We start from the raw sequence: 12,346 nt of genomic DNA, 5'->3' as shown, positions 1-12,346 counted from the left end.
TCCATCTTGTTATATGGGTGTGTAGCTTTCCTTAATGTCAGAGTAGATCAGTCTTACTGTTTTAGATGCTCTTGTTCCATTGGCATTGTTCATATTTGGAACAGCAGGTTAAAAACTACCTATTAGGAAGGCCTGTGCAAATTGTGACTATTCAGTCCTTGATAGATTATAGAAGTTAAAATATTTTTAGAAATGTTACAGAAATTCCAAATACTGGATGAGAAATGCCAGTTGTGAGCCAACTTTATGTGAAAATGACCTCTATGTGAAAATTAGATGACTAACAAGCTAAATAAAACTGCTCGTTATTCTTACTTTCTAGCATAAAGAGCCAAATGTAGATGTGCTTTTTACACTTGTCTCAAAGCTGTACCCCCAGTCAACTATTGTCCTTTGAATGCCAGTCAAATGGGGATGCAGAAAACTTAAGGGAGCTATTTGTATGGGAGCAAGTAGAAGCTCAGGATAAACAGTTAGAACTCCTGCTCTTTCTGCATTTTTTTCACTCTTTAAGATTTTCCTTGAAATATGTTGTTCCTTGTGGCAATTATGATTTCTGCTGTAATATTGCTGGTTAAGAAGCTCTGCTCCTTGATGAGAGTACGTGTCTATTTTTAGAAGGAATTGAATTGGTTCCAAAAAGAGAACTTGTTCATAAAATCTGGGTTTATCCCTTACAGGAATTTTATTTATCCTTTTGAGTTACTTGGCTAATTTTGTGTGAGTCTGAGACTCCCCCAGTGAATGTTCCATAGCTTAGAGCAATTGGGTTTGATTTTTCAGACCCCAGGTGTTGGAAAGATGACCAGGTCTGAGCATTGCTGCTTGGGTACTGAAGAAGTCTAAGGCCTACTGCTAGGCAGTTTTTGGGCATCTCCTATTTTTGATATGGGGGCATTCCAGGTTTGACGAAAGAAGCAATAGGGTATTCAACCTAAATTAACATAGGACAACATGGAAGCTAAAAGGAACACACTCCTCATGGGGACTTGGGTGGATATGTGAATTGAGGACAGGAAGTGGGCAGAAAAACCTGTGTACTTCTGGGGAGCTCCTTTTGCAGCCTGTAGCAGAGGATGATTAGGCTGTTGGAGCTCTGTATCTGTTGCTTCTCTGGCCAGTCAGATGGGCAGGAAGGGACTGAAATCTCCAAGTAGAGTGTTTTTTGTCATCTGCATCAATAGAATTTCTCCCTTCTTTTAGAATATGGGAGAAACAGGTTGAAAAGGTACTATAGCGGAAAGCCTTTATGTTCTTGCATATCACTGGTCAGGTGATACATAGCGCCTTGAACTACCAATGTAAACAAAGGTTTGACCACAGTGTGCAGTCTGCTTGAAATAGTCTTGATGAGCCATCAGAAATGGTAGATCAATATGCCTTGCAATCCATTTGAAAGTACCAGGAAGGAACACAACTTTTTCCTGCGAAGTTGTAGGTATAATTGTTTTACTTAATAAGTTAATATAAAAACCTGAGTGCCACTCTACTTTTAGGTTGTTAGGTTATTGTTCATGTGGGGTTCAGATGCCCTTTGATCTTTAATGCTTACTTGATGTCATTAAATACCTGAAAAAAATACCTCCCTTTTAGTTACGTTACTAGTCGTGTTGGGTATTTGTGGGGAAGAGAAGGAAATGACTAAGGTTGCTACTTACTCTGATGCTCTCTGTTCCTCAGTAAATGCATAATTCTAAAAATGCTTCAGCTGCACAGGATATAAAGTGTATTGAGTTTTGATTGCTGACCTGTACATCAGTGGCTGCTATGTGTAACACCATGTTGAGAAGAAAGGTCTTGACTTAGTAGGTGAGTTCTGGGTAGACTTGTGTTCCAAAACTTAAGCAGTTAGACAGGTTCAGATTTTTTTCTATACTGTCACTTAAGTATTCTGTTTTATGCTTATCTTTAGTAGACAGAGGGAATAGAAGAATGTGTTTGTGTGTGTTAAGAAAAGGACTTGTGAAAGTTGAAATGTCATTCTACTAGTTTTAAGTAAGGCTGTTGCTTTTGCAGCTGATCTAAAAGAATATTTTTAGTTGTAGGAAGCATCAGAGAGGCTGTTGCCTGGCTGCTGGGTTGAACTTCCCCTTCTCTTAGTGAAGCAGAGTTTACAGTCTGATTAGTAAGAGGGAGAAAAAGCATCTGAAATCACCACCTGTTTTCATGGGTGTTGTTTTTTTGGGGGGACAGAGAGTTGTTGCTTGGATGTTGTGTGTGTGTGTTTGTTTCCGTTTTCATAGACTTGTTGATTAGGGATTTAGAAAAGGTCAACCAATGACAGTGGATTTCAGAAATAGTGCTGAGAGGTTAATTTAGAAATGCTTCTAGACTATTTCAGTATTATTTGTATGAATCTCACATATTTGTGATCTGAACCTTTACCTCTTCTCTCTTTCAGCAGTAAGCGCAGCAGCTAGGAAATCAGTGGGATTTACAAGCTGACCATGTTAAATGTCTTCTCTGTTTTGGGGGGGGCTAGGGGGAGGGACCAAAACACAAACACCCAACTTCCCAGGCTGTTTTGCCTTTAGATTGTTCTTGCTATCAAGAGATCAGTTACTGGACAGGTTTTTCCTAAGAAGGTTGTTTTCTCTTAAGCCAAGTTCTGTGATGTACTGTTAGGGAGACTGGCAGCTCTAGTTTCTATTGTGATTACTTAATTGTACATATAGCATGGCAAACTCTGGCAGCCTGTGTTGGCATGCAGGGACTTGAGGTGGTGGTAGTGTTGAACTTCTCTTAGAGGAACAAATAAAAAAAAGAGAGAATTATAATTTGCTGGTAGATAGTGAACACTTTGTATATGATGATAATACTTTTGCCATGGGAGCTGAACAGAGTAATAAAAATAGGTACATCACAACTACAATAAGTAAGTGGTTTCACAGAACTTTAAAGATGGGGGGAAAAGGCCTTTGTTTTGACTAGAGCAATGTCAGTTATGTAGAGTTCTGCATTCTTCTCTCTTTGTAGAAAATGTTGTTATAAAACGTATGCACTTACCTTATTTTTTTAATCTAATGAGATTTTACTGAATTGACAAATAGAGCCTGAAATAAATCCTGTGTGATAATGAATCTTGCTATTTGTTCCTGTTAAAAAAAAAAAAAAAAAAGCCTAAATTGCTACTAGTTCCTAAACTGATCAGAGATTTATCAAGTTACTCAGTAGGAACTGGCTTGAATTATTTCATAGTAACCACCTGTCTCTAGTTTGCCTTTTGACTGTATATGTAAGTAAACTTGGATGAAACTTAATAAGCATTTTTAAGATATTTGTTCAGTGTCACATTACTAGTTCTGAAGGTTCTCAGTATCTGTTTTGGTTTTTTTGCAGATGATGCAGCTCTAGAGGAAAGAAAGATTTGTCTTCACAAATATCTGAATAGTGACAGCACAATGGACACTTTTTAGAGTTCTACAGAAATCAAAAACCATCTAGGAACAAAAACGTTGGACTTCGAGGAATAACAGACTTTAGAGAGCCCAGAAATTGGTCACTGAAACTCGATTTGGCCATACAGCTTGGGAATGAATACCATTGAGACAGCAAAGCTTGAAGAGCATATGGAGGGTCAAAACAATGACACTTCTAATGGCTACTCACGACCTACTCTCTCAGTCAGTGAAGAGAACAAAAATGGCACTAGCAAACCAAAGGGCTTGTCTAATGGCTTGCGAAAAACAGCAAAGAAATATCCTGATTACATCCAGATTGCTATGCCTGCTGAGTCTAGGAACAAATTTCCTCTGGAATGGTGGAAAACAGGCATTGCCTTTGTCTATGCTCTCTTCAACTTGATTCTAACAACTGTCATGATCACTGTGGTCCATGAGAGAGTACCTCCAAAGGAGCTAAGCCCTCCCCTGCCTGACAAATTTTTTGATTACATTGATCGTGTGAAATGGGCTTTTTCTGTATCAGAAATAAATGGAATGATACTAGTTGGGTTATGGATATTCCAGTGGTTGTTTCTTAGATACAAGTAAGTAGACTTTTTTCTCTCTCTGCTGTATGTTTTCAGAATGTCGGTTTCCCTAGTTCACTTCAGGTAGAAGAAATCTTATGGTAGCATCTGTAGCAATATTGTAGAATAGGGCTGGCAGGAAAATGGCAAAGGGATGACTTCTTTAGAAAATGTTCCAGTGTCCATGCTGAATACAGAAGCACAGGTTTCTCCTGATTATTGAATAATGCTTTTTAAATCTGAATTTCTGACACCTACGTTGTACTAGACAAATTTATTCTGGGATTGGGCTTTTCAAAGTGTGTTTACTGATGTGGCGATTTTTTAAACAGAGGAAATCATGATGATGTAAAAAATCTCATCCAAATTTGAGGAGGAACCCACTGTCCTCTTTAGCTAGATGAGAAGCTTTTTCCTGTGTCTTGATTTGCTTAAACCATACATTTTTAAGTCAAGTACATGGTCATGATGTGGGACTAAAAAGAGAAGGTCACTGAGTCAAGGAAAACTATGCCTGACTGCACACTTAGAAAGCTTTGGTGGGAGCTTTGTGGTGGTTATGTACTGTTACGAGCCAGCAAGACTAAAACCTGAGGAAAGACTCTTTAGTATTTGATTTGGAGAAGTGTGTGGTGAAGAGCAGGGGGTGGAGCTGCTCTTTAATTCTAGGGATTTAGCTGTGTAATAAAGCTAGAGCTCCATAACTGTTAGACGTGTATCCTGCGTGTGAACTTTGCACTCAATCTTTCTCCCCCCTTCCCTTACTTTCAGATCAATAGTGGGACGGAGGTTCTTTTTTATAATAGGAACTTTGTATCTGTACCGCTGTGTTACTATGTACGTTACCACCTTACCTGTGCCTGGAATGCATTTTCAATGTGCACCAAAGGTAAGAACCTTTGCTCCTTAATTCTTGCCTTAGTCTCTGCCTGAGTCCTTACGGCTCATTAGAGCAGATAGAAGATAATGTTCCAGGTGTTATTAAATAACACAAATTACTTTCAGTTGATGTCTTCAGAAACATAGATAGTGATAAACCAAAAGTTGTGTGATAACAGGAAGAGCCTCAAGCTGTTGCTGCAGTTAAGATGCTTTAAAGGAGAGTACCTATGTTGAAATAGTGCTGCTACCAATTAGTAAACTTGCTTCTGAGGCTCAAGCTAATCACTCTAATACTGCAGCAGTGTTTCTTCTTACACAGTGGGATACCTAAGGTCAATATTGTAATTCATAGGCTCACACACAAGCTTGTGTTGCAGTATCCTTTTAAAAAAACCACAGTGTTACCGTATGCTTTGCCCTGTTTCTCACGCTATTTTGTCAAGAGCTATCTCAATACCTGAAGTCAGCTACCTGTCCCTGCTTCCAGTCTGCAAAATGTACATAAACGTGACTAAAACAAAGTTCAGCTATTTAGATGAGCCGATACATATAGAAACATGTACATGCTAATATTTCTACAAGAATATTTAAAAAAAAATGTGGCAGTGTAGTTAGGTGGTGACACAAAAGAATTCTGTTACTGCCATTTTGGGTTACTACCAAAAAGTTGTAGACATATAATTGCCTTGGAACAAAGTGTATTGTGTTGGCTGCACTGAAAGAACAGTGCACTTGAGAGTAAGAAAAAGTTTGGTTGTGTACTGAGAAGGTAAGCATTTTGAAACCTAAAAATATTGCCAGTTTGCTTGAGGGATAGATTTCTTGTGTAGGAACTCATCATTCTTGAGGTACAGAATCATGTCTGTTCAGTCTTGTTCTTTCCCATTGGGACAACTTAGGAACATAGTGGTTGAACTACTTTTCTTATGAACCGGTATCTATTTGAAAAAGCTTTATTTACATACCACTATTGTAGAGACTCAACTGTGTTGTTCTAGTAGTTTGGGGAATGACTTTGTGTGTAGTAGACTATGTATTATAGAATCATAGAATTGTTTAGGTTGGAAAAGACCTTTAAGATCATCCAGTCCAACCATTAACCTAACACTACCAAGTCCACCACTAAACCAGTTAAGGATAGAGTAATAAGTAATTTCACATTTCCTTGCTTGGTGGCTGGATTATTTTTTTAATGAAAGTAAAACTAGGAATCACTAAGGTTGGAAAGGACCTCTAAGATCATCAGTCCAACCATCAATCTCACACCACCATGCCCACTAAACCGTGTCCCAAAGTGCCACGTCTGCCCATTTTTTGAACATTTCCAGGGATGGTGACTCCACCACCTCTCTGGGCAGCCTGTTCCAATGCTTGCCCACTCTTTCAGTAAAGTAATTTTTCCTAATCCAATGTAAACCTCCCCTGACACAGCTTGAGGCCGTTTCTTCTCATCCTGTCTCTTGTTACTTGGGAGGAGAGACCAACACCCACCTCACTACAGCCTCCCTTCAGGTAGTTGTAGAGAGTGATAAGGTCTCCCCTCAGCCTGCTCTTCTCCAGGCTAAACAATCCCAGTTCCCTCAGCTGCTCCTCATAAGACCTGTGCTCCAGACCCTTCACCAGCTTTGTTGCCCTTCTCTGCACACGCTCCAGCACCTCAATGTCTTTCTTGTAGTGAGGGGCCCAAAACTGGACACAGTATTCCAGGTGTGGCCTCACCAGTGCCGAGCACAGGGGGACCATCACTTTCCTGCTCCTGCTTTATTGAGGAATGGGAAGGGGTAAGCAAAAGAAAACATGTCTCTGCTGAAAGTGCATTTTGCTGGCATTAAAACAGGATGAGCTACTTGAACTCTGGAAAAACTTGAAAGTTCTTCTGGATTTTTTTTTTTATCCCATGTGAATATTTTTCTGATGATGAAAAACTCAGTTATCCTTTTATCTTGTTTGTTTTTTTCCAGAGTTAATCTTTAAACAGCTAGGTGAAACTGAGTGTTAGCCTAGTATCTATGAGAAGTCAAAAGCTGATCCTAATGCATGTTTAAAAAAAAAAAAATCCTCTAAATCTGAGTAAGTTCTGACTGAGTTTGTAATGAAATCTAAAAGTAAGTGAGTTTGAGGTTTTTGTCCCACAGAAACGTTGCTTGGCTCTGAACAGAATGGCAGAAGTAGTATGCAAGGTTGTTCTGTGTTGGAACTTGTTTTGAATGGGCTTTATCCATTCTGTCAATGGCTATCATGAGATACCTGACCTTACAAATTTTTAGTGTTTACCTTTCCAGTACATCCTGCATCTCATTCTCATACAATACATACTTTTAAATAGCCTGGGAAAGCTTAGACAGAATGCTAGTGTTATCAAGCTGATCTTTAGCACCTGTCAACTTTGATACGCATGCTTATTTGTTTAAGAATATGTGAAAGCAAGCCAAAGAAAATGAAGACAATTTGTGTCCCTTTTCTCCCGATCTCCCTGAATCTACACATTTGGGCAACTAGTTTACTCAAGTCACTTATGGTGTATCTTAAACTTTTTTGGTACTTTTTTCTGGTGTTCTAGTTGAATGGAGATTCTCAGGCAAAGGTTCAGAGGATTCTGCGACTGATTTCTGGTGGTGGTCTATCCATAACTGGATCACATATCCTATGCGGAGACTTCCTGTTTAGTGGTCACACTGTGGTATTAACGCTGATCTACCTGTTCATCAAAGAGTGTAAGTGATGGTATTTCGGTGCACTTTCCTTGTTCAAATCTGTTGTACTGGGAGAACACGTGATAAAAGTGCATGTAAAAACTGTTGCCCTCCAAAAGCTACTGGTCAGCTGTACACAGACTGTACGTGTATGGGTTTGAAATACAAAATATGACTTTGAGTGAAAATGGAATGCAAGTGTAGTAAAAGTGGTGTGGGCTTTAATTAAGGGTTTAATGTGACTAGACATGTCATTTCTATCTTTTACATAAAGTGTTCAGTGGTTGATTGAAGCAAGCTAGCTTTTAATTATTCATTGACAGGTTATTCAAATTTTGGGTAAAACGTGCTGTAGTTAATTAAGCAGATTAGTTCTGTGCAGGTTGGCTAATACACCTTAGTGTTAAGGAATTTTTGTGGCTTGAGCACAGTGCCATTGCACATTTGTACTACATCCAGAAGCAGTGTTAATTTCTTTTATGTGTGCTGTACATCAGTTACTCCAAACAATGGAAAGTTGAGTCATGCTCTGTGGATGTCTTCTGCTGGAGTCTCGTACTTATGCCTCTTGAAGGTGATAAGAATTTGGCAAGCACACAGAAGACATAGTTGGGGTTACGGTTTTCCCTTTGCTTTACATTGCTATGGGGCATGGGGGGAAAATCTTATCTGTGCTGCAGACACAGCATTGATTTGAAGCTTTGGAGAACTGAGCACCAACTTCTAAATCTGATACATGGTAAGCAATGCTTCTACCCTGGGAACCTGGCCACTCATGAATGCGTAGTGGGGAGTTCCCTTTCCAGATCACATGTTTGGAATTGGAGTCTTCTCTCCTACTGTTGTGTCCCAAACTATGCAAATGCTAGCTTGGCTCATGAGAATGTGTGTAATTCTCACTGAAACAAAAACAGGACTAGCCAGCATGAGCTGAATGCCTTCCTTTTATTAAAATGTTGAGAGAAGGAAGTGTTGCAGTGCTACATTCTGCCTTAAACAAAAAAAAAGATATGACAGGTGTAATATGATAAACTTCAAATCTGTAGATGTGAGACATTCTTCTTCAAACAGGGGTTTAAGATGCTGATTATAATCTGCTGATTCTTAGGCCTGGGTCCTTCGTGCAAAGTGAACATTACTGGGGCAATGGCATGTGTAACTCATCAAAATTACTGGAACGATATTAGGAAAACACCTAATCTGCTGTTTGCCTTGTTTTGTGTATGTTATTGCAGCTTAATGCTGGTCACATACTCTTTAATATCTTTAGTACAAGGAAAGATGCAGATAACCCAATATTTTGGGGGCTAGTATAACTCATGTGCTTTTATTGTAAGGGTTTGGAGGGATTGTATCATACAAATTCTTGTAATAAGCCCTTTGACTGCTGCCTAATTCTTAGGCATGTGTTTCAGTGGAGTTGTGCTCTATAAATGAGAAATGCATAGCTTGCATTTTCTGCTTCCCATATAATTAGCAAAACGTTATCTGAGCAAGGGCTTAAGCCCTATAATTGCTCTGAATTAGAGGTTGCTTATGGTATTCTTCTCTGCTCTTCTGATGACACATCTTCAGTACAAGATGCACTCTGAGGTTTTTATTTCTGGTTTAGTGGATTTTTTTGCTCTGCTGTCCTCTTACTTTCACCCTTTGCTGCTTCTTCACTTATTCCCCTGCACTCCAGCTTTTTTGCCCAGCATAATTATTTACATTTTTAGCCTTGGTATGGCTGTCTTACTTGGGGCTGTTTTCATCAACCTCTTGAGATGACTTTGCTCAGTTATAATTTTTTTTTTTTAATTAGTAGATACAGAGTTATCTGCAGTGTTTTGGGGAGAGTTAAGAGAATTTGCTGTTTTGACACTTGACTAAAATTTAAGTCCTCATACAGTAACTATTTTGCACAGGCCTCTCAAACTACTACTGGGTAGGCTTGTCGAGATCAGTAACTTTTCTGCCGGTATTGTGTGAAACTGAAGGCTGATTATTGCCCCACAAGGCAAGGAGTGCCAAAACCTCCCACTGCGAGTGAAATGAAGCCCGTTAGCCTGTCAGAAGTTATGAATAGTCATTCGTAACACCCAAGCCATTTTTCAATAGGGAAAGAAGGGTAGGGGAACTTTACCGCTGAAGTGGCTTAAATGCATTTTGAAGAATAGCTTCACTCCCATTTGTTAATCTTTAATGAAAGGGTGTAAATTCACATACTGTACTTCCCTGTACAGTGTATTCTGTTTCACAGGTCAAAGGTTTCATGCAGAGTAGTTAAAACCTAGGAATTAAAATAAGAGTGTCTTTGCCTGTTCAGTCTGTGATCTCTGCTCAAGTTATATCAATTCTAGCCATTTTACTTGAGTGTAAGTTCACTTGAGCATAGACTTTAAAAAGAGCAGAGATTCAATACACCAAGTAAAATAACGAAAGTGTGTGTCTTGCCTCAATTCCATCTCTTCCACTGCACCCCATACCCTAGAAGTGATTTAACTGGAAAACTTGCTTAATTTGACTAGAAAATGGGTGATGGTGCTGTCTAACTGCAAGCTCACTGGGGTTCATTTTACAAATGTTTGCATAATGCTTTAGTCTTGTTTTCTGTGTCAAAACAGGGTTCTTGTACCAGTGTGGTGTAAATGAGTTGTATTTTAAAATTTAGTAGCCTTAATTAAATAATCTTTTTTTTTTTTTAATCTCTTCCCCTTCCCTTTGTGGATTGCTATAATAATGTATGTGGCTTTTGTGTGTCTTTTTTTTCTTCCCGTCACCTCCCTATTTCACAGATTCACCACGTCATTTCTGGTGGTATCACTTAATCTGCTGGCTAATGAGTGCTGCTGGCATAATTTGTATCCTTGTTGCTCATGAACACTATACCATAGACGTCATCATTGCTTACTATATCACCACACGGCTTTTCTGGTGGTACCACTCAATGGCTAATGAAAAGGTGAGTGGCAAATAACTTTAGAATCAATGTATAGCCTGTACTTGTTAATACTGCTCAAAGGTCAAAATTGGTTCTCAATTTTGAAACAAAAGTAGAGGTTCCATATTGAAGTTTAAACAAACTGGGCAAGGGTTTTACTTTACTGTGGTTTAAGTAAATATTTAATGGATTAAGATGTTCTTTTTTGATCTGTGCCTGTTATTAAGTTATTTCCAAATTTATTTTTTTATAAAGTCATTTTTGATACTCCTGATATTTTGGCTTAAAAATACCTTTTGAACTTCAAGGTTTTATTGCTATAGTGGATGTATAGAATAGCCTGTGTTTGTCTAAGCTTATGAATAAGCAGTAGTTCAGTAATAAAATTTTTGACCAACCTTTAATTACCTAGACCATCCTAAAAGTCTTAGTGACATTTACAGAACTGTCACTAAAGTACATTGTTCAGCAGGTACCTGCTGCAGTTGTTTCAAGAACACGTTCAAGTAGGAACATAGCTATCAAGCCATTTTAATCTAGTTTTCAACTATTAGTAATCAATGGAAACATGACATGCCTGAAAACTCATGTTCAAAAAGACGTGAGTGCTTCTCCCAAAGTTGTGTACAGCAACAAAGCATCCCTTTGTGTTAAAGATGCTCAGTTTGGAGTACACACTTGGACTATGATGTATATGCTATCTCAATACTGTTTTTTCTAGGCTAAATGCACCTCTTCTTTGCAGAAATACAGGCAAATATATTGCAGTTTTGTAGTTGTCTTGACTCAACATAATTGATTATAATGCTTTAAACTGATTGTTTGTTTCCTTCTCCTCTTTACCTGCTTGTGCCAATACAGACTTTAAAGGTCTCTTCGCAGACAAATTTTCTCTCTCGAGCATGGTGGTATCCAATATTTTATTTCTTCGAGAAGAATGTGCAAGGCTCTGTTCCTTGCAGCTTTTCCTGGCCGATATCTTGGCCTCCCAGCTGCTTCAAATCTTCATGCAAAAAGTATTCACGGGTTCAGAAGACAGGAGAGGACAATGAAAAATCTACCTGAAGAAAAGAAGGAAAGCATCTGCTCTTTTTTTTTTTTTTTTTACCAAGACATTAACGCTGTAACCAAAGTTCTTAAGAGGACTACACTGTAACTGAAGACGTGGACCAAGCTTCTGTGCAATTGATTGGAAAGACAATTGTAGACACACATATTGCCATTTTGTGTTTTCCTATCATCAGGCTGTAGAGACCTATTCTGCTCTTCAGTGCTAACAGAATGCACCACTGATGGGATTTTTTTTATTGAAGAAAAAATGGAGCAGGGCTTTGCTTTACTAATGAGATAGAGGTGCCAAAGACCACATTAACACTTTCATTGCTAACTATCACTCATCCACAGAAGCACCCAAAAATCTCATCTTCAGAGTTTTGGAGTGCATAAGGGCAAAAACATGCTAAAATGTAAAGGCACAATATCGGCGTACTGAGGTATATAAAAAAAAAAAAAAAAAAACACACCACAGTTGTGGGAAGTGGTTTGTTACATTATTTTTGCTAATGAAGGTAAGGCCTTTGTGTGACTGGTACAGCTGGCAGCGAGTCTTGACTTTTTTACACTCTGTGGATATGAATAGCTTATGACCCTAAAATACTACTTACCACCATTATCTCCCATATATTCTACTATATACCAATTTTTACATTTTTATTAGTAATTTTATATTTAAACTGTTGTGCTACCTGATGACTTTGCAAATTAGGAATAGCTGCTAACATCAGAGCTCAAGGAGCCTAAAATTTTATTTTTAAAAAAGGACACAGTTTCAAAGTCTAAATCTTTAATTGCAGTTTGGCCTTGTGTATACAGCTATAC

General features: G+C 38.4%; 1 protein-coding gene across 1 annotated transcript; it reads left to right on the top strand.

The window, feature by feature from the left end:
- The first annotated feature begins 3,533 nt into the window (after positions 1 to 3,533).
- On the top strand, positions 3,534 to 11,533 carry SGMS2 (sphingomyelin synthase 2). The gene is made up of 5 exons (XM_009492758.2): positions 3,534 to 3,988; positions 4,742 to 4,859; positions 7,413 to 7,566; positions 10,323 to 10,489; positions 11,330 to 11,533. The coding sequence occupies exons 1-5, from the start codon at positions 3,534 to 3,536 to the stop codon at positions 11,531 to 11,533; spliced, it is 1,098 nt and encodes a 365-aa protein (XP_009491033.1).
- The last annotated feature ends 813 nt before the right edge of the window (positions 11,534 to 12,346 follow it).

The sequence above is a fragment of the Pelecanus crispus genome, chromosome 4 (genome assembly GCF_030463565.1).
Source record: "Pelecanus crispus isolate bPelCri1 chromosome 4, bPelCri1.pri, whole genome shotgun sequence".
NCBI classification, from domain to species: Eukaryota; Metazoa; Chordata; class Aves; order Pelecaniformes; family Pelecanidae; genus Pelecanus; species Pelecanus crispus.
Note: the sequence above shows the minus strand (reverse complement) of the source record. Positions and strands in the feature narration are given on the sequence as shown.